This window comes from Artemia franciscana, chromosome 20, assembly GCF_032884065.1.
Source record: "Artemia franciscana chromosome 20, ASM3288406v1, whole genome shotgun sequence".
Classification (NCBI taxonomy): Eukaryota; Metazoa; Arthropoda; class Branchiopoda; order Anostraca; family Artemiidae; genus Artemia; species Artemia franciscana.
This window is the reverse complement of record NC_088882.1, coordinates 37,488,882-37,510,552: the sequence shown is the minus strand read 5'-3', so window position 1 is coordinate 37,510,552 and position 21,671 is coordinate 37,488,882. Positions and strand designations below refer to the sequence as shown.

Genomic DNA, 21,671 nt, shown 5'->3' with positions numbered 1-21,671 from the left:
TTTTTGATTCAGCAAGTGAATTTTTAGCAATTAGAATCCAGAATTTCGTTGTACCGAACTTTTATCTGCCCACGAGCTATCGTGACGACCGATCTAAGAGATTATTTGCCATTGGGGTTACTCGTTTACCTAAATGCTTCCTAAAAATAAAAGAACAGGGTTTATGCTGTATCGCGACTGGTGACTTCAAATGTCATCTAACCGACCCACTTAATTCTTTTGGTAATTCTGATCGCCCAAGCATATTTTTGGTCTGTTCAATGATGACTTATATAGCCTTCAAGATTTTTCCTTTGTCAAATGCTTACACTTCCGTTTTAAGTCCAGCAACGAAACAGCTTTGACTTAAATACTTTAATTTATTCACATGATTTGCGCATTTGAAATCTTCTACGGATACACTGTCTTGACTCAATAATTCAGCAGCTGAAACAAATATAACTATTAAAATGTCTTAGCAAAATATTTATTTTGATATATTCTAACAAATATATATCAAAGTAGGATATATTATTCTTATATAATTAAAACACAATAAATCAATACACATGAAGACCCTAACTTTTTTTTTCATAAAGACTAATTCTCTTCCTAGATGCCTAAAAAATTATTCTCTAATGACTGAGCTGTGGTTGAATTAATTCATGAATGAATTGAAAGAGTTGTCAAATGCCCATTAAAACGAACATAAATTTACTCTCTTAAATACATTAGGTCCAAGCGGTTCTGGTAGAGCTAAACGGTGACTGTAATTCTGATCTTTGATCAGATATGTAGTACTCTTTGATGTCTTCTGAAATAGCTCTGGTCAGAAAAACTCTTTTGACATTTATCACATTTATAGGGTCTCTCACCTGTATGAACTCTTTTGTGCCTTTTCAAAGAGCTTGATTTAGAAAAGCTCTTCAGACATATAACACATTGATATGGTCTCTCACCTGTATGAATTCTCTGGTGCGTTTTCAAAGAGCATGATTCAGAAAAACTCTTCTGACATACATTACATTTATATGGTCTCTCACCTGTATGAACTCTCTGGTGCGTTTTCAAAGAGCCTGATCCAGAAAAACTCTTCGGACATATAACACATTTATATGGTCTCTCACCTGTATGAACTCTTTGGTGGGCTTTCAAATTATATGATTCAGAAAAACTCTTCTGACACAAATTACAATTATATGGTCTCTCACCTGTATGTACTCTTTGGTGGGTTTTCAAATTATATGATTCAAAAAAACTCTTCTGACACAAATTACAATTATATGGTCTCTCATCTGTATGCGCTTTTTGGTGCCTATTCAAACTGGCTAATTGAGAAAAAGTCTTGTGACATTTATCACATTTATATGGTCTTTCACCTGTATGAACTCTTTGGTGCGTTTTCAAATTACATGATTCAGAAAAACTCTTCTGACACAAATTACATTTATATGGTCTCTCACCTGTATGCGCTTTTTGGTGCCTATCCAAACTGCCTAATTGAGAAAAAGTCTCGTGACATTTATCACATTTATATGGTCTCTCACCTGTATGTACTCTTTGGTGTGCATTGAGTATAGCTAGTTGGGAAAAGCTCTTCTGGCATACACCACATTTATGGATTCTCTTATGTTGTTTTAATTTGCTCTGCTTTTTCCTAAACAAGCGACTATTTAAACATGTTTCCTCACTGTTTAAGTATTTTGCTTCAGTTTCTGATTCATTCAAATTAAAAAAAACGCTCGTTGATGGATTCTGTACAGCACCTAGCGACACATTCCCTTGCAAGCCTAGTTCAGAGACATCCGGTGAAAAGTGCCCCTGTAAAAAAAGATGCTCCCTCATATCACCAATAAATTCTCGTAAACAAATGGCACATTTTCTTCTCTCCCCCATTCGGTGCTCCATAATGTGAACAACAAAATCTCTGTAATCATGCACCACGCTTGGACAGACATCACATTCTATAGGTGATAGTTCTTCACATCCAGTGTCTATGTGAAGATCTAGCATCAAAAATGATGTCTCTGCTTTCCCACAGGAAACACAACGCCAGATGCCTGCTGTCAATTCTTCTATATCCCTTTTTGTCAGTTTTCTCACCCTAATGATCGGTGTTGGGCCTGAGAGTTGTGGTAGAGTAACTCCGTCAGAACAGTGCACTGTAGAGCGGATTAACCCTATAATAATAAAAAATATAATTAAATAAACAAAAAAAGAGATCAAATAAATAGGCATTAAAACAACTATAAGTGAAGAACAAGCAAGAAAGGTTTTAACAAATAATATCCTCTTTATTCACTTTTTAAAATGCTGAAGAGTTTTACTGGAAATATTTTTAAGCAAAGACTCTCCTCACTAAAACTGTTTAAAAATTAGATAAGAACCAAGCCCAATGGAAGCAAACATGCTCTAAAAAGCTCAACAATGCCATGTAACTCTACCCTGCCCCTGCAGATATTTTTAAAAGATAAAACGACCAACTGAATCCTGCGCCGAGAATAATTTCACCAAGAGGACAATATACTTAAATAAACGCACAAAAATTAAGATCAAAGCTATGATTTCTTTCTGCAGTTAGATGATTTAATGTAATTGCAGTATATGGCACTTGTGACGAGGTCGGAAGAGCCAAGACTTCATATGGTATGAGCTCTAGCAAAATTCTAAGAATCAACAGATTGATTTAAAAGGAAAATCAGAGGATTAATGCCGGTCGGGATTTAAAATAAGAGCTCTGCGTCACTAGGTCCCTCTAAATATCAAAATTCATTAAGATCCGATCACCCACTCGTAAGTTAATATTACCTCAATTTTTCTAATTTTTCCTCTCCCTTCTGCCACCCAGATGGTCGAATCGCGAAAAACAACCTTATCAAGTCAATTTGTGCAGCTCCCTGACACGCCTACCAATTTTCATCGTCCTAGCACGTCCAGAAGCACAAAACTCGCCAAAGCACTGAACCCCACCTCCTAACTTCCCCAAAGATAGCGGATCCAGTCCGGTTACGTCAATCATGTATCTACGACATTTATGGCGTTTTCCAAGATTTTCGGTTTCCCCCTTCAACTCCCCCCAATGTCAAAAGATCTGGTCGGGATTTGAAATAAGAGCTCTGAGACATGAGTTCCTTCTAAATATCAAATTTCATTAAGATCCGGTCACCCGTTCTTAAGTTAAAAATACCTAAATTTTTCTGATTTTTCCAAATTAACAGCCCCCAGCTCCCTTAAAGAGAACGGATCCGTACCAATTATGTCAATCTCGTATCTATAACTTGTGTTTATTCTTCCCATCAAGTTTCATTCCGATCTCTCTACTCTAAGGGTTTTCCAAGATTTCCGGTTTCCAAGATTTGTTTCCCCCCTCCAACCCTCTATGTCCCCGGATCCGATTCGAGTTGAAAATGGAGCATTTGAGACATAAGATTCTTCTATATATAAAGTTTCATTAAGATCCGATCACCCATTCGTAAGATACCTCGATTTTCACTCCCTTCAACGTCACCAGATCTGGTCAGGATTTAAAATGAGAGTTTTAAAGCACAAGATCCTTCTAGATATCAAATTGTCTTAAGATCTGATCACCCGTTCGTAAGTTAAAAATATCTCATTTTTCTATTTTTTAGAATTAACCCTCCCCCCAACTCCCCCAAAGAGAGCAGATCCGTTCTGATTATATCAATCCCGTATCTAGGACTTGTGCTTATTTTTCCCACTAAGTTTCATCCCGATCCCTCCACTCTAAGCGTTTTCCAAGATTTTAGGTTCCGCCACCCCCAACTTCCCCTTGACCGGATCCGGTCAAGATTTAAAATAAGAGCTCTGAGACACGATATTCTTCTAAACATCAAATTTAATTAAGATCCGATCACTCCTTCGTAATTCAAAAATACCTATTTTTAATTTTTCAGAATTAACCCTCCTCCCCCAACTCCCCCAAAGAGAGCGGATCCGTTCCAGTTATTTCAATCACGTATCTAGGACTTATGATTATTTTTCCCACCAAGTTTCATCCCGATCCCTCAACTTTAAGCGTTTTCCGAGATTTAAGGTTCCCCCTCAATTTACCCCAATGTCACCGGATCCAGTCGAGATTTAAAATACGAGCTCTGAGACACGATATTCTTCCAAGCTTCAAATTTCATTAAGATCCGATCACTCCTTCGTAAGTTAAAAATACCTCATTTTTCTAATTTTCAGAATTAACCCCCCCCAACTCCCCCAAACAGAGCAGGTCCGTTCCGATTATATCAATCACGTATCTAGTACTTCTGCTTATTTTTCCCACCAAGTTTCATCTTGATCCCTCCATTCTAAGCGTTTTCCAAGATTTTAGGTCCCCCTCCCCCAATTTCACCAGATCTGGTAGGAATTTAACATAAGAGCTCTGAGACACGATATCCTTCCAAACATCAAATTTCATTAAGATCCCATCGCCCGTTCGTAAGTTAAAAATACTTCATTTTTTCTATTTTTTCCGACTTAACCGACCCCCAACTCGCCCCCCCCCAGATGGTCAAATCGCGAAAACGACTATTTCTAATTTAATCTGGTCCGATCCCTGATACGCCTGCCAAATTTCATCGTCCTAGCTTACCTGGAAGTGCCTAAAGTAGCAAAACCGCGACAGACAGACCGACAGAATTTGCGATCGCTATATGTCACTTGGTTTATACGAAGTGCCATAAAAACTACAAGACAGACAAAGAATGCAATGATTAATAATTTGCCAGCTATTATTTAAATCTGGGAAATATCACAACCAGTTAAAAACACAAAAACCGGTGACAAAAAGAACAAATGAGGAAGTGTTGACCCAGCTCGGCTGTGATAATTAAAAATGCGACATAATCACATGCAGCACAAGGAATCAAATGCTGCAGTCACATTTATCCTATCTTATACCGTTACGACGATAAAAAAGAGAAAACGCCAGTTCTGAAAGATGAGGATTCTCTTATGAAGCTATAATAGCTTTGTCTTCCTTTTTGTCAAGAGCTAAAAAAAACAAGTCTTTTTTTAAAAAAGTTAAAGCAGAATAAAACTAGACCTACGTTGCCTGAGCAGCGTGAAGTGTTGCGGCAACCTTTGTCCGGCTTCGCCAAATAAAGTGTTACGAGAGCAACACTTTGGTTTTGTTTCTATGCTATCGGTTAAACGCTGAAGTTGTCAGCCTATCGAAGCTTTTAAAACGTTATTTTCAAAGAAGAACACGATCAGTAATCACATGATCAAAGGCTATTCCTCAGCGTTGAAAAAACAACAATAACAGAAGAATATCGAAAGAAGGGACTAAATTAACTTTGCAGCCAGTTGCACTTTATCCTTTTCAATCGTAGACATCGTGACGGATCAAGACTTGGAACAATATCTTATATAATCTAGTTGGTATTGTAAAGCTATCCGTAACTTTTCAGGATCAAAATACCATAGATGACACTCTATTAATTATTACAAAACTGCCTCGTTGTTTTACGTTATTGTTTGTACCCGTTGCGTAAACACTTAATTCTAGGTTACAGTGAGTATGAGTAGGCTACACCGACTAGAAAAAGTTACAAACCCCTCTTAACTAAAGATGATTGTAGCCTAACAGACGATTATTACTTACAAGTCCCCTACATGTCTTACCACTGGAACCAAATCGGTCTTACCATCAAATACACTGGAAACAAATAATAGGTACACGAAATAGCAAAATTTGCAAACCCCTCACTGCCGAAGATGATTATGAGCTAACAGCCGATCTTTCCTTACAAGTCCCCTACATGTCTCACAATTGGTATCGGCTTATTTTTTGTTTCAGTATGTACCCTACTACTGAAGTTGTCAACCCCTTTAAACTTTCAAACTAGTATATCTCATGAAGGAATTTTTGTACCAAAAAATGGATGACATATACTGTGATCAGCTCATCAAGAGCTATCGATTGTCGTCGAAAAAAAATTCTATCTGACTTAGTTCAAAAGTTGATTTTTTTGCCGTAGGCCAACTTTCTAACCTCACCACTTAGAAAGGAGCAAAGGATAAGCTCCAATTTCTTTAGCAGTGACAGAACTTTTAAAGTTTAAGAGGTACATCTGATAACATTTCTCTACCTCAATCCCGAGTCCGAAAAAACAAATGATAAGCCCAGACAAAATCACGGCAGCACTTTCGGACCTGTGGGAAAATGCCGCTTTTTTGCTTCTGTAAATTTTTTATTTATCACTCAAAGAAGATATATTGGCTGTGGGGCCGGGTAACTCCCGCATATACTTAACACTTATAGATTTTAGTCCATCTTCAATTTGAAAGTGGTGCCTGCCTGCTTGCCTGCTACAACGGAGCTTTCCACTCGAAAGCAGAAAGTGGTTTGATGAAACGAAAGCTTGGCTGCACAGCTTCAGATACTCCTCTCTGACATAGGCTACATAACTCCACTTCACTTCACACACCATAGGCCCTGGCTCGTGGACAAGCAAAAACCATCCTTTTTGGCCCCAGGCAAGAGTTCTGCGGAGTTTTCCAAAATGTAATGCCATATTCATCAATCCGGCCTGAGGTCCACACTTTCCGTAAAACCCGCACAGGTTGGACCCTTACCAGTTTCCAGGAATAAGCCAACATCAGCGGCATAGGAGAAAAAAAAAAAAAAAAAAAAAGGACAAAACCAAAGTGTTGCTCTCGCAACACAAAAATAAGGTAGATTATAATCATTAATCAGCAAAAAGTTAATAGAAACAATTTAATAAAATACTAATAAACTAATATAATAATTTGTTCGGCAGTGATTTGCCAATAGTAGCAAAGAATGTCTACCTAACCTCGAAAATGCACCGAAAATTCTTACGACCCTTTGTCTGTCATTGTAGTTCAATGAATTCTCAAAAAATAATTTTTTGTACAAATGTTAATCCAAATAGCAGCACGTGTTTTAAGCCGAAGCAACGAATAAACTATTTGCTTAAAATAATAAGTTTAAATTTCATTTTGCCGTCAATTTGTTCATATAGATCATATTTTCATTGTTCTGTCAGAAGAAATTTCGACTTTTAATATTTAAAATAAAAGAGGAAAAGTGATTCTAATCACTTTCTTTATTGTTTTAGTTTTTTTATCATAAAAATTTAATTTTTATTGCAATTTATCCTAATTAAGAACAAACATATTTCATCAAACGAAACGATAAAAAAAAAATAACTTTAAAGTTTTAAAGATAAAATAAACGGAGAAATAAAAGCACGGATTCAAAAAAGAAGAAGAATCCATTAAACTGCGTGAAAAAATAATAGAAAACTACACTACCAAATCTATACCAGAAAAGGGACACACAAAGGAGTCTATTGGAGGACCCATCCACTTGAGTAAACTAGGTCAACATTCTCCGTTACCAGAAAGGACAAAGAACGAAGCAAAAAAGCGAAATAGTTCTACATTTTGGAGAGATTATTCTTTGTACACAAATCAAAATAAAATTAAATGCTCAACTATCGATTTTCAATAGTCTTCAGATTATATAATTTGTTTAGTTACTACTTGCTTTTTTAATGGCTTAATTTTTATCGTCTTTTTATCATAGGCTAGTCAAAACCCATTCTACGATATTTTAATTGTCTAAGATAGTTTAATGCCTTTATTGTCAAAGTCTTTCATAAGAAAACTTAAATATTTTTGTGACTTTTTATCATATATATAAAATCACTATTAACAAAAATATCTATTTAGAGTTCACTTCCCCGATGAAGACTTAATAATGATTCTAAGCCTTTCTTCTTAGGTTACAGTAAGTTTATGCAAATTAGGCCAGAAACTCTTCATTTCGAGCTTGAAAATAATGAACGAAAAACTTGGAAAAAGCTTTTGAAAATAGATTTTTCAATAGCTTAATTTTTTTTTCTTTATCATATCATCATGACTTCAATTAGTTCATAAGTAAATTACTTATAAAGTTAAGTCTCTATAAGTCGGTTTTAGCAAAAATTTGGCAACACTGATACGGCAATATTTTTTTTTAATGAAACATTATTCTGAATTCACGCTCTATGTTTGCGGAAAGCCATTGTTCTGCTGTACCTATTTTGTTGCTTTTACTTCGTCCATAAGGAATAGTTCTTCATTGTTTTCAAATAATTAAAGAAGCAAAATACATTATTCTTCCCAATTTACGCTTTTATTTACTGTATGTTTTTTTTAATATATTGTAGTGTAGATTTCTTTATTCTAGGATTTGTTAGGTATCAATCAGTGAAATTAGGAAAATCCTAGTAGTATCTGTAGTCTTTTGTGTGTTAATGAAGTTAATTGATTAGTTTTGTTTGTTAGTTTATGTCAGGTATGAAAATTGAAATATTAAACACAATTCTGTTCATATTACCGCCGGTTATTATTATTTTTTTTCTATTATTGCTAATCGTGGTAGCAAGGCAGCAATAGGAACGGGACCAAAATTATTTATGGGGAAAGATTTAAAGAGAGATTGGCAGAACATTTTAAAAATGTTTTCTCTTTATCAGTCCAGCACGTTGCTACAGGGTGGACTTCATTACTGCTATTACTACTTTACCTAAACAATTTTGAATTTCTAGAGTTGAAGTGGCAACACTGATACAACAACTTTTTTTTATAAATGAAAAATCATTCTAAATTCACGTTTCATGTTTCTTGAAATCCACTGCGCTGCCTACGATGAAGTTCAAACATACATTTATTCTCAATAGCATATACTATATGTAAGTAATGAAAGAACTGTCTAACTTACAGGCCTTAACATGAGGGCTCTGGGGGGGGGGGTCATCCTCAAAGGCATAACTTCAGGACCTTTTAACTACGCTGAACAAAATGGCTATACCGTTTTAATATGATAGGGACTGACAATCCCTCGGCATTCTCAAGACCAGAACATAATTGAACATAACTGAAAATTGCTTTGATTTAGTTCAATTTCTCGGTCAATAGTGTAAATGGGGTAGTCTTGTAGTAATAGTGGTGATAGTTGTAGTAGTATTGATAGCAACCGAAAATTGTCTTTTTGATACCTTATCATATCCTGAATGATACACGATGATTTGCCTATGATGATCGTTCCCTATAAGCATTCTCTGGAAGTTCCAGCTTAATACCCAAATTAATTCTTGAGGTAAGCTATTTTGACAATTTGCGTACACATAGCGTCTTTTGATTCAGTTCGAATTTCTCCTCAAACCAGTTATGGAGTAGTCTGGTAGTGGTAGAGGTGGTAGTTGTAGTAGTATTGGTAGCATGCAAATATTGTCTTTTTGATCATACCCCTTATCATTTCCTGAATTTTCCGAATTAATACCCTCATTTACCCCTTTGTTACACACTTTTGACAATATTTATGCAAATAACTTGTTTTGATTTAGTTAAACACTCCCCTCAACATTCTCTGAAAGTCTTGCCTGAATGCCCTTCGTCTTTTCGGAAAGTAAAGTTCAAACATACATACCTTTCTCAATAGCATATACTAGGTGTAAACAACAAACGAATTGCCTAGCTAACAGCCCTTGTCCTGAGGAAGTTGGGGAGGTTGAAATCCCCAAAGACATAATTACAGGACCTTTCAACGGGGCTGAACAAAATAGACCTCTTAAAATTTCGATCCCATATGTCTTGGGGAATGATATGCCTGGGAGGGGGGGGGCTGATTTCTCTCTATTTATTTTGACCTTAAAAGGGGCAATAAAACCTGTGACTTCCAATCAAATGAGCTTTATTCGATCCAAAGCTTATACGAACAACGGTTACATAGAAACCTTAGGTGCCCCGGGGCATAACTTACAACCCTTGCCCAAGGACTATCGGGGATTGCGTCCTCCCTAGACATTGTTATATGATTTTTGGACTATTGGTAACAAAATGACAATCTCAAAATTTCAATTGAATACGTTTCGGAAACAGAAGATGTCAGGAAAGGGGAGGGGGGGGGGGTTAGTTGCCCTGAGTCATGACTGACTCTTGAAAGTGAACTAGAACTATACATCCAATCAAACCTACCACTTCTAAAGTTCAAATGACCACCCATTTCGTAAAACCTTATATGCCATGGGACATAACTTACAACCCTTACCCCCAGACTCTGGGGGATTCTGTCAACCCCAAAGACGTTACTATATGATCTTTGGACTATTTTCAAACAGATAGCTATCTCAAAATTTCCAGTGAATGCAGTTGCGGAAAATACGACATGGGAGGAGGTTGCCTGCCCCCGATCACTTTGACTCATAAAAAGGGCAGTAGAACATCTGATTTCTGGTTAAATGAGCCCATTTTAGGGATTCTACGACAATTGTTTCAATATAAGCCTTATATACCCTCTGGGCGTAGATTACAACTTTTACGCTTAGTGCTAAGGGTGGGAGGGGGGCTGTCATCCTCAAAGGCATAATTTCCAGATCTTTCTACAACTTCTACTGCTCCCACTACTACTAACAGCTCACCGCAGCACCAAGCCGACTGAGGTCAACACAGCTAAGCACGTTTCTTCTCTACCTCAGTCTATTCAAAGCCTCTCTCTTTATACCTTGCCAGGAAGTTGCAATTTCCTCTAAATCTTTCTTTATTACATCCTCGCACGCAAGACAAGGACGTCCCACTTTCTGTTTAGCCCTGGACAGCTGGCCGAAAACGACAATCTTTGGGAATCTGTCATCTTTCATACGCAGAACATGCCCTAGCTATCTTAACCTTTCTCTCATTATAGCCCAAGAAATCAGGATTGGACCAGATTTTTCGTATAGCCTAAAATTTAGCCGTATATTTGTCGTATGTTTACTAATAATACTACCAAGGTAAGTGAAGCTGCCCACCTGATCAATTCTTTCAACCACGACAAACAAAATGCCTATATTAAAAGTTTCATTAGATGTTTTGTGGGAATTGATGGACGTGGGGGGGGGGCGCGTGTTGCCCTCCAATCACTTTTGACTAATAAAAAGGCACTAGTCTTTTCAATTTCCAATCGAATGAGCCATCTACAAAGTTTCTACGACAACAAATGGCCATCTGAAAATTTCTATCAGATGCATTTTAGGAAAATACATTTCGGGAATATAAATGTGGAGGAGAGAGAGGGGGGTATCCACCCTCCGATCATCCTGAATCTGAAACAGGGTAATAGACTTTCTGATTGCCAATCCAATGATCCCTCTCCGAGGTGTATACGATCATCTTTTCTATATAAACCTTATATGCCACCAGGATACAACCCTTACCCTGACCTGAACAACCCTTGCGCTGAGGGATGTGCGTAGGGGGGGGGGGGGTGTCATCCTCAAAGACATAATTTCCGGAAATTTGAACTACTTTGAACAAAACGGCTATCTAATAAATTTTGATTGGATGTGTTTTGAGGAAATGATAGGCCAGGGATTACCCTCCAATCGCAATCGACTTTTCAAAAGGACATTAGCTCTTTCAATTTTCAATCGAACGAGCTCTTTTTGAAGCTTTTACGACAACTGCTTCGACACGAGGGGGCCTGGACTAAGACAAAAAAAAAAGAAAAACATTGTGCTCACATCGCTCGTTACTTAGGCAACCATACTTTGCTGCCTATGAAAGGGGGACATATGTCGGAAATAGATTAATTTTGAATCCGATCTATTCAAATATCTGATCTATAAGAAAAAGAAGACATGCGCCATAAAATGAATTAATTTAGACTTCGCTAGGAATGTTTAAATTTAATTTATACAAACGAAAATGACATAAATAGTTGGTTTAGAATATGTTCCATTTATCTCCATTAGTCTCATCCTTCAGAGCGATCATAACAAACAAAGATTTTTGTGTTTTTGGCTCTGCTGACAAAAAAAGAATGACGTATTACTCACTTTTAATTATCGCGGCTGAGCTGTACTAGATTATCATGGACAAACATTTAAATTGGCAAAATCGGCGAAAATGCCAACTTTACTTTGCCTGTGTTGTGCCGGTGCCTTAAACCTTAAATGAATCTCACAAGAAGCGTTTTGTCATACATTTTTCCGTACCTTACATTCAAATTACTTTGATGTATTTTCCTAGTAATCAAAATGTCAACTTAGCCTTAATAGAAGCGCTTGGCAATGCTATTCAAGTGCTTTTTAAAAGTAATACCATCAAATTTTTTGTTACTCAAATTGATTTCACAGCACATTAGTTTTATGTGGGCTCCCGGGAATCTGCTTCCCTTCGCTCCCTTCGCTATCAGGCTCCCGGGAATCTGCCTCAGATGTTAAACTGGAAGATCCGGGTGAACTAATGACGGATATATTTTGAGGTTCAGACGACAGTGTAGAACTATAAATTTCCGCAAGCTTTTCACTATGAATTGGTAAAGTCTCTTGAGCATCCAAAAAATAAATAAATAAACAGACAGAAAAAAAAAACTATAGTAGGCATTCTTTATAGCATACCCAGAGCAAATATAACTAAAAAAAAAAGACAAATTTGTAAAATGAGACAAAACAAGAGGCCTCAACACACGCCTTGACCATTTGATTAATACAACACTAAGTTCAGAAATCCGAATTTTATTTACAGATTTCGCGTCAAAATAATTACTTACTAATTTTTATAAATAAAAATACTAAGAAATAATATATTTATACTCACTCAGGATATTTTCATAGAAACTACACGGTAAAAAGTATCAGTGCTTAACAGACTCAGTAACACTCTTAAAAATAAAGGAAGCCTCACAAGAAACTTTTGATCTTGCAATTGTTCTATGTTTTAAATTCAAATTCCTTTTATCAGTTTTTAATGTCCAAAGTCAGCCTCCGCATGGAAATTTTGAAACAATACTTAAAGCTTTATACAATGTTTCCCATTTTAGTATAAAAGCAGAAATGTCTTCAAACATGGTTATTTCTTATTAAAACTGATTGTAAAGCATTGTAAGTTGAACCATACCTTCGCCACTGCAATCCCAATCCTCAGGACCCGATTCAGACGCTAATGTGGAGTTTCTGGGTGAAAGATTCACAGATGGATTCCCATCTTCAAATGATGGAGTACAATCTGAAGTTTCCATGGGTGTTTTGATATCAATTGATGAAGTACCCTCAACTCCTATAACCAAACAAACCAATAAGATTCTATCAGATTCAAAAATACTTGTCTCTTGGAAAAAAAAAAATGAATAAAAACCTAGAAACTTCAATAAAATAAATTTTCTATCAAAGGATCAAAAATTTCTAAATTCAACTTTTAACAAAATCGTTTTTATCTGATGTATCAAATCCAAACAACAGGGAACATGTTAGTTTCAGGTTAGTTATTTGACTAGAGCAGACATTTCAAGCAACGTGTACATGAATTGTAATTTGTTTTGGAGAATAAAATCCAATCAGCACCCGCAAGGCTTGATTTCACAAGCTCATGAATCGCTGCTCCAAACTTATGGGTAATTTTTCTTTTCATTTGGGCTGTCATCCTATAGAAATAGACAGGGTTATATATATATTACGACGGTAAAGTACAGTCAGAGCTTTATTATGTATCCAGAAAAAAAAGAAGAAAAAACAACCAGACACAAAAACAACTATAATCCTCACGCAGAGTTCACGTAGGATTTCAGAAATAAACCAACAACATACTATATCCCCAGTCTTAATAGAATTTAAAGCAGAGTACAATTGTTTTTTTAATTTTCTTGATATACACTCCCTCCCTAGGACTCTTAATACAAGAATTTTCTTGTAAATAGTGGCAAAAACGACACCTTCAGGCAAACACTAATCACCTTTTCATTCCATTTATGAGAGCATTCAAATTTCCCATCCAAACTGACTTTCCTCTTTATTAATAAAGTTCAGGTTAGGTTAGGTTAACCTAATTAGGTTAGGTTAGGTCAGGTTAACTTATCATGTAATCCTAGATTTATATTGAAAAGGAGATCGTTCTTAAGACAAAAAAAAATGTCTCAAAATACAAAATAAATAAAGCTTGTTTTTTTAGTGCTGTTTTTAGTAAATTTAACATTCTATAGTTAAACTTCTGGTAGGTAGTTCAGACTTAAAAAGGTTTAACAGCTATGTACAGCATAACCATAACCAAAGCCTATCATCTCGAAATCAAAGAAATAATGAACGGATTTGTGTCTCAACATGAAAAAACAAATATATGTTATAGTTTAAGGCTTTTTTCTCTAGCTTTTATGAAAACGATCTTTGAAAAATCTTAATCGAGTTACAATTTGAAAACGACCCTATCAGATTGAAAAACTTGTTAAGCAAGCACTTGCATCTACTAATAAGACAAGAGAAAAGTTCCATCTTAAAATTAGTTTACATTCGTAGTACTTATTTCAGCTGTCTAATTATTTTCGCCCAATAAACTGTTATCAAATATATTTAATTCTAGAAAATGTTTGAGATGTACCTTTTTTGTAGGAGCCCATTTCCTGGGTATCAGGCTCAAGTTTATATGGTTCTAAAAAGCCAGAACAATTACCCAAAGCGATATCTTCACGTTTAAGAGACGAAACAAGGTTTGGAGCGTCAAAGAACTCACCACTATTAGGTAAAACATCTTCAACTTCTAAAACAAAATATAAATATAAGACATAAAGAAATCAAATAGTAAAGATTACTAAACAAATCAAACTGTTTTCTTTTAGTATAAATTAGCAACAAGAATGGATAACGACCCTTAAAAAGACGGAAATAAAAGAATAGGCAACTAAGCCGACTATATTTGGCTTGATAAACACAGATCAACAGGCCCGACAAAAACGAGAATCTTTTACAGACTATATGTTAAAAAAAATGAAAAAAACATAGGCTATATACATTTTATTAGCAAATTGACCAGTAGCAGAGAGAATGGATGTCCCTTTTGCGTTAACCAAGTAAAGTTCTTATATACTTGATTCAAATACTGCAATTTTCTTGACTTTAGATACGTTTCAAAATCTGTGGCATTTGTGAATTTTATTTATTCCAAGTGTTGGTAAAGAGCTTGATAACGGATTGCGGAAATTTTGCTTTCAAAAGGAAGGGACCAAAGAGGGCCAAAATAGAAAGACGCTTTCTTGCTCTCAGATGTTTGGCAACATTGATAAAATACTGGCAGACGCCCAACAGAAGATCAGCCTCAGCCCTTTGGCTCACGCTTCTGCTAGAATCTTTCCCTCCAAGTTTATATTTTAAAAAACCATAAATACATTTTGTCATGACAGTAAAGCAGCGATGGGTTAATAGCTCCTCCCTCAAAAGGCTTTAATTTAATATGCAGTAGAGAATACATGTAAAATAGTCCGCAAATCTAAAGATAAAGTATAAACAAGATGCTCATCTTTCTGAAAATCAAACAGTTCGTGGTAACAAACTGTAGTAAGGAGCGACCCGGCTCAATAGTAACCAAAACTCTGAAAAATGGAATACCCATAGCTACATCAAAAGAATCACATTTTAATGCTGATTTTAAATATATAAGTTTAATCAAGTTTAATCTTACCCACCAAAAGTTACGAGCCTGAGAAAATTTGTCTTATTTTAATAAATAGGGTAAGACAACGCCTAAATTCATAGAATTTTAACGAAAACCACACCATCAGATTCAGCGTATCAGAGAACCCTATTGTAGAAGTTCCAAGCTCCTATCTACAAAAATGTAGAATTTCGTATTTTTTCCAGAAGACAAATCACGGGTGCGTGTTTATTTGTTTGTTTGTTTTTTTTCCCCAGGGGTCATCGTATCGACCAAGTGGTCCTAGAATGTCGCAAGAGGGCTCATTCTAACGGAAATAAAAAGTTCTAGTACCCTTTTTAAGTGACCAAAAAAATTGGAGGGCACCTAGGCCCCCTCCCACGCTCTTTTTTCTCCAAAGTCAACGGATCAAAATTTTGAGATAGCCATTTTGTTCCGCATAGTCAAAAACCATAATTACTATGTCTTTGGGAATGACTTACTTCCCCACAGTCCCTGGAGAGGGGTTGCAAGTTATAAACTTCGGCCAGTGTTTACATATAATAATGGTTACTGGGAAGTGTACAGCGTTTTCTGGGAATTTTTTTTGGTTTTGGGGGTGGGGTTGAGGGGAAGGAGCTATGTGGGAGGATCTTTCCTTGGAAAAATATGTCATGGGGGAAAGAGAAATTCAATGAAAAGGGCGCAGGATTTTCTAAAATTACTATAAAAAACAATGAAAAAATAAACATGGAAAAGCTTTTTCAATTGAAAGTAAAGAGTAGCATTGAAACTTAAAACTAACAGAGATTATTACGCATATGAGGGGTTCTAAAAATACGTTAGCATAAAGAGCAAGGTATTTAGGAGGAGATAAATACCTCGCTCTTTATGCTATAGTATTTTAAGTAATTTCAACTATTTATTCTACGGCTGTTCGGATTCAGTGGCCATTCTTAAAGAATTGGGACAAAACTTAAGATTTAGTGTAAAGAGCGAGGTATTAACGAGGGGGCAAACCAAAAAAAATGTTCAGAAATTGCATAAAAAAAACTAGTTTTTTTAACTGTAAGTAAGGAGCGACATTAAAACTTAAAACGAACCGAAATTACTCCGTATATGAAATGGGTTGTCCCCTCCGCAATCCCTCGCTCTTTACGCTAAAGTTTGACTCTTTGCCAAAATTCTACTTTTTAAAAGAATTAAAAGCTTTAGCGTAAAGAGCTCCTGAACTAGAGCAGTTGTTCAAGCTTGAGTTTATGAAGACACCCCAAATCTTCAAATTTCAAGGACAACCTACATAAAAATTTATATAATCTAGTGACCAGGCATAATATGTTATCACTGAGACTATTTATACCTTAATGACATACAAAATGTGTAATATGCAGCTTCCAGTTCCCCTTGGACGTTATTAAATTAATTTTTTTAACTGAAAGTAAGGAGAGACATTAAAACTTAACACGATCAGAAATTATTCCGTATATGAATGGGGCTATCCCCTCTTCAACGCCCCACTCTTTACGCTAAAGTTTTATTGTTTTAAAAAGTAGAAGTGTGACAAAGAATCAAACTTTAGCGTAAAGAGCAGGGCGTTGAGGAGGAGAGAGCCCCTTTCATATACAGAATAATTTCTGTTCGTTTTAAGTTTTAACTTCGTTCCTTACTTTCAGTTAAAAAAAACTTGTTTTTTTTTCAAATTTAATTTCTGAACGTATTTGAATTAATGCCGGTTTTGATTTTGGCTCATCGTACATGAATAATTAAAACAAAATTTGCATATTAGTTTTTGCTTTTTGGGCGAAATGGGTTTCTTAAAGTTTTATTCAGACAATTTTGAGAAAAAAGGGGCGCGGGGGGGGGCCTAGTTGCCCTTCAATTCTTTTGGTTACTTAAAAAGGCCTCTAAAACTTTTGATTTTATTTACGAACGTTTTTATTAGTAATAAATATACGTAACTTACGAACTAACTTACGTAACGAACTTCTATATTCGTATATTTTTATTACGGTTATGAGGGGGATTCGCCCTATCGTCAATTCCTGCTTTTTACACTACAGTTCGAATTTTGTTCCAATTTTTAAAGAATGACCCCCGAATCACAACGACGGTTTAGAATAAATAAAGCTCTTATGAAATTATTAAAAATACGTTAGCGCAAAGAGCGATTTATTGAGGTGGGGACGATTTCCCTGATAAACGTAATTATTTTTGTTTGTTTTAAGTTTTAATGCTGCTCCTTACTCTCAGTTGAAAAAAACTAGTTTTTTTATCTAATTTCTCATTGTTGTTTTTTTTTAATGCTGGAAAATCCGGCAACCCTTTCATGGAAATTCTCTTCGTCCATGATATATGCCTCCATGGAGAGATACTCCCACGTAAACCACGACGCTGACCCCCCCCCCCACCCCATCAGAAAAATACCCCCCTAAAACTTCTGTATGCTTCCCAATAACCAATACTATATGTAAACAATGGGCAAAGTTCATAGCTTGCAGCCTTTCCCTCGGCTACTGTGGGAGATTAAGTCGTCCTCAAAGACGTAGTTATTAGATTTTCTGACTATGCTGAACAAAATGGCTGTCTCAGAATTTTGATCCGGTGACTTTGGGGAAACAATAAACGTGGGAGGGGGCCTAGTTGCCCTCCAATTTTCTGGCCACTTAGAAAGGGAACTAGAGCGTTGAATTTCCATCAGAATAAGTCCTCTCGCGACCTTCTAGGACCACTGGGTTGATACGATCATCCCTGGAAAAAAAAAAAACAAATAAACACGCATCCGTGATCTTTCTTCTGGCAAAAATACAAAATTCCACATTTTTGCAGATAGGAGCTTGATACTTCTACAGTAGGGTTCTCTGATCCAGTAAATCTGATGGTGTGATCTCATTAAGATTCTATGACTTTAATGGGGTGTTTCCTCCTTTTTTCGAAAATAAGGCGAAATTTCTCAAACTTGTAATTTTTGATGGGTAAGACTAGACTTGATGAAATTTATATATTTAAAATCAGTATTGAAATCCAATTCTTTGGATGTATCGATTGGTATTAAATTTCATTTTGTTGAGTTTTGGTTACTATTGAGCTGGGTTGCTCCTTACAGTTCGTTACCACGAATTGTTTGATTCCATGTCATGGTTTCAAGTTAATAAATCCAATGTATCTCGTAATGTCTCTTGTAACTTTTGATGGGTAAGACTAAACTTGATGAAATTTATATATTTAAAATCAGCATTTAAATCCAATTCTTTGGATGTATTGATTTTTATTAAATTTCATTTCGTTGAGTTTCGGTTACTATTGAACTGGGTTGCTCCTTACAGTTCGTTACCACGAATTATTTGATTCCATGTCTTGGTTTCAAGTTAATAAATCTTATGTCTCTCGTTAATGCAAGGCCCATCAAACAGTTCGTGGTAACGAACTGTAGTAAGGAGCGACCCGGCTCAATAGAAACCAAAACTCAAAAAAATGGAATTTTGATACCAATAGCTACATCAAAAGAATCGCATTTTAATGCTGATTTTAAATATATAAGTTTCATCAAGTTTAGTCTTACGCACCAAAAGTTACGAGCCTGAGAAAATTTGTGTGATTTTAGAAAACAGGGGAAAACACCCCCTAAAAGTCATAGAATCTTAACGAAAATTACACCGTCAGATTCAGCGTATCAGAGAACCATACTGTAAAAGTTTCAAGATCCTATCTATAAAAATGTGGAATTTTGTATTTTTTGCCAGAAGGCAGATCACGGATGCGTGTTTATTTATTTTTTTTTTCCCAAGGGGGGATCGTATCGACCCAGTTGTCCTAGAATGTTGCGAGAGGGCTCATTCTAATGGAAATGAAAAGTTCTAGTGCCCTTTTTAAGTGACCAAAAAAAATTGGAGAGCACCTAGGCCCCCTCCCACGCTAATTATTTTCCCAAAGTCAACGGATCAAAATTCTGAGATAGCCATTTTATTCAGCATAGTCGAAAAACCTTATAACTATGTCTTTGGGGACGACTTACCCCTCCCCAGTCCCCTTGGGAGGGGCTACAAGTTACAAACTTTGTCCAGTGCTTACATATAGTAATGGTTATTGGGAAGTGTACAGGTGTTTTCAGGAGGATTTTTTGGTTGGGGGAGGGGTTGAAAAGAGGGGGATATACTGGGGGAACTTTCCATCGAGGAATTTGTCATGGGGGAAGAAAATTTCCATGAAGGGAGCGCAGGATATACTAGCATTATTTAAAAAAAAAAAACAATGAAAAAATAAATATGAAAAAGGTTTTTTCAGCTGGAAGTAAGGAGCAGCATTAAAACTTAAAACGAACAGAAATTATTACCCCGTATGAGGGGCTCACCTCCTCCTAATACCTCACTCTTTACGCTAAAGTATTTTTAGTAATGTCAACTATTTATTCTACGGCTTTTGTGATTCAGGGGTCATTCTTAATGAATTGGGCCAAAATTTAAGATTTAGTGTAAAGAGAGAGGTACTGACGAGGGGGCGCACCCTCTCATATGTGTAATAAAAACATGAGAATAAAAAATTCTTTACGTAAGCTAGTTTATCAGTTACGTATATCTTTTACTAATAAAAAGATTCGTAAAAAATTAAAAGTTCTAGTTGCCTTTTTCATTAACCAAAAAATTGGAGGGCAACTAGGCTTCCTCCCCGGCTCTTTTTTTCTCAAAATCATTCGACCAAAATTACGAGAAAGCCATTTAGCCCCCCCCCCCCAAAAAAAAAAAAAATGTGCAAATTTCGTTATAATTATTTCTCTGCTGAGAGCCAAAATCAAAACATGCATTGATTCAAAAACGTTCAGAAATTAAATAAAAAAAACAAGTTTTTTCAACTGAAAGTAAGGAGCGACATTAAAACTTAAAACGAACAGAAATTACTTCGTATATGAAAGGGGCTGCTTCCTCATCAACGCCGCGCTCTTTACGCTAAAGTGTTTTACTGTTTTAAAAAGAAGAGTTGAGAGAAAGAGTCAAACTTTAGCGTAAAGAGCGGGGCGCTGATGAGGAAGCAGCCCCTTTCATATACGAAGTAATTTTTGTTCGTTTTAAGTTTTAATGTCGCTCCTTACTTTCAGTTGAAAAAACTTGTTTTTTTATTTAATATCTGCTAAGGGTAATCACTTCTTGCAGGTGAAACCAGCGTCATTTTTCATCCTAAGTTGTAAACTTGTAAACTTGTTTTTTTATTTAATATCTGCTAAGGGTAATCACTTCTTGCAGGTGAAACCAGCGTCATTTTTCATCCTAAGTTGTAAACTTGTAAAACAAGTCCTAACTTGTAAAATTGGTCACGGTAAACTTGGGTATTTTACGTATTTTCCTGTAGTTTTACGGACCCCCGTAGCATTGCTGTTTTACTTATTTTATAGAATTTAAGTATTTTACCTATGTTACTGATGTTTTACCGGTATCTTACATGTTTTACTGACATTAAATAAAAAAAAAAAGTTTTTAAATGAAAGTAAGGAGCGACATTAAAACTTAAAACGAACAGAAATTACTCCGTATATGAAAGGGGCTTTTCCTTCTCAACGTCCCGCTCTTTACGCTTAAGTTTGACTCTTTCTCTTAACTCTACATTTTAAAACAGTAAAAAAACTTTAGCGTAAAGAGCGGGGCGTTGAGAAGGAAAAGCCCCTTTCACATACGGAGTAATTTCTGTTCGTTTTAAGTTCTAATGTCGGTCCTTACTTTCGTTTAAAAAACTTGTTTGTTTTTTTTTATTTAATTTCTGAACGTTTTTGAATCGATGCATGTTTTGATTTTGGCTCTCCGCAGAGGAATAATTAAAACAAAATTTGTATATTTTTTTTTTGGCTAAATGGCTTTCTCATAATTTTGATCGAATGATTTTGAGAAAAAAGAGCGGGGGAGGAAGCCTAGTTGCCCTCTGATCGATTAATTAAAAAGGCAACTAGAACTTTTAATTTTTTACGAATCTTTTTATAAGTAAAAGATATACGTAACTTATAAATTAGCTTACGTAAAGAACTTTTGTATGCTTATGTTTTTATTACATATATGAGGGGGTTCGACCCCTCGTCAGTACCTCGCTCTTTACACTAAAGCTTAAATTTTGTCCCAATTCATTAAGAATGACCCCTGAATCACAAAAGCCGTAGAATAAATAGTTGACATTACTAAAAATACTTTAGCGCAAAGAGCGAAGTATTAGGAGGAGGTGAGCCCCTCATATGGGTAATAATTTCTGTTCGTTTTAAGTTCTAATGCTGCTGCTTACTTCCAGATGAAAACAAACTTTTTCATTGTTTTTTTTTA

The 21,671-nt window shown here is 35.8% G+C and overlaps 1 protein-coding gene across 3 annotated transcripts in view; it reads right to left on the bottom strand.

The window, feature by feature from the left end:
- Window positions 1-450: 450 nt before the first annotated feature.
- Window positions 451-21,671, bottom strand: part of LOC136040213 (zinc finger protein ZFP2-like) — a 43,285-nt gene continuing 22,064 nt past the window's right edge. For all 3 annotated transcript variants that reach the window (XM_065724406.1, XM_065724407.1, XM_065724408.1), the window contains exons 3-5: window positions 14,350-14,508; window positions 12,880-13,038; window positions 451-2,159 (exon numbers count right to left, since the gene is read on the bottom strand). In XM_065724406.1, the coding sequence (XP_065580478.1) occupies window positions 766-2,159; window positions 12,880-13,038; window positions 14,350-14,508 (1,712 nt within the window). In that variant the 3' untranslated portion in view covers window positions 451-765. The remainder of the gene's footprint in view (window positions 2,160-12,879; window positions 13,039-14,349; window positions 14,509-21,671) is intronic.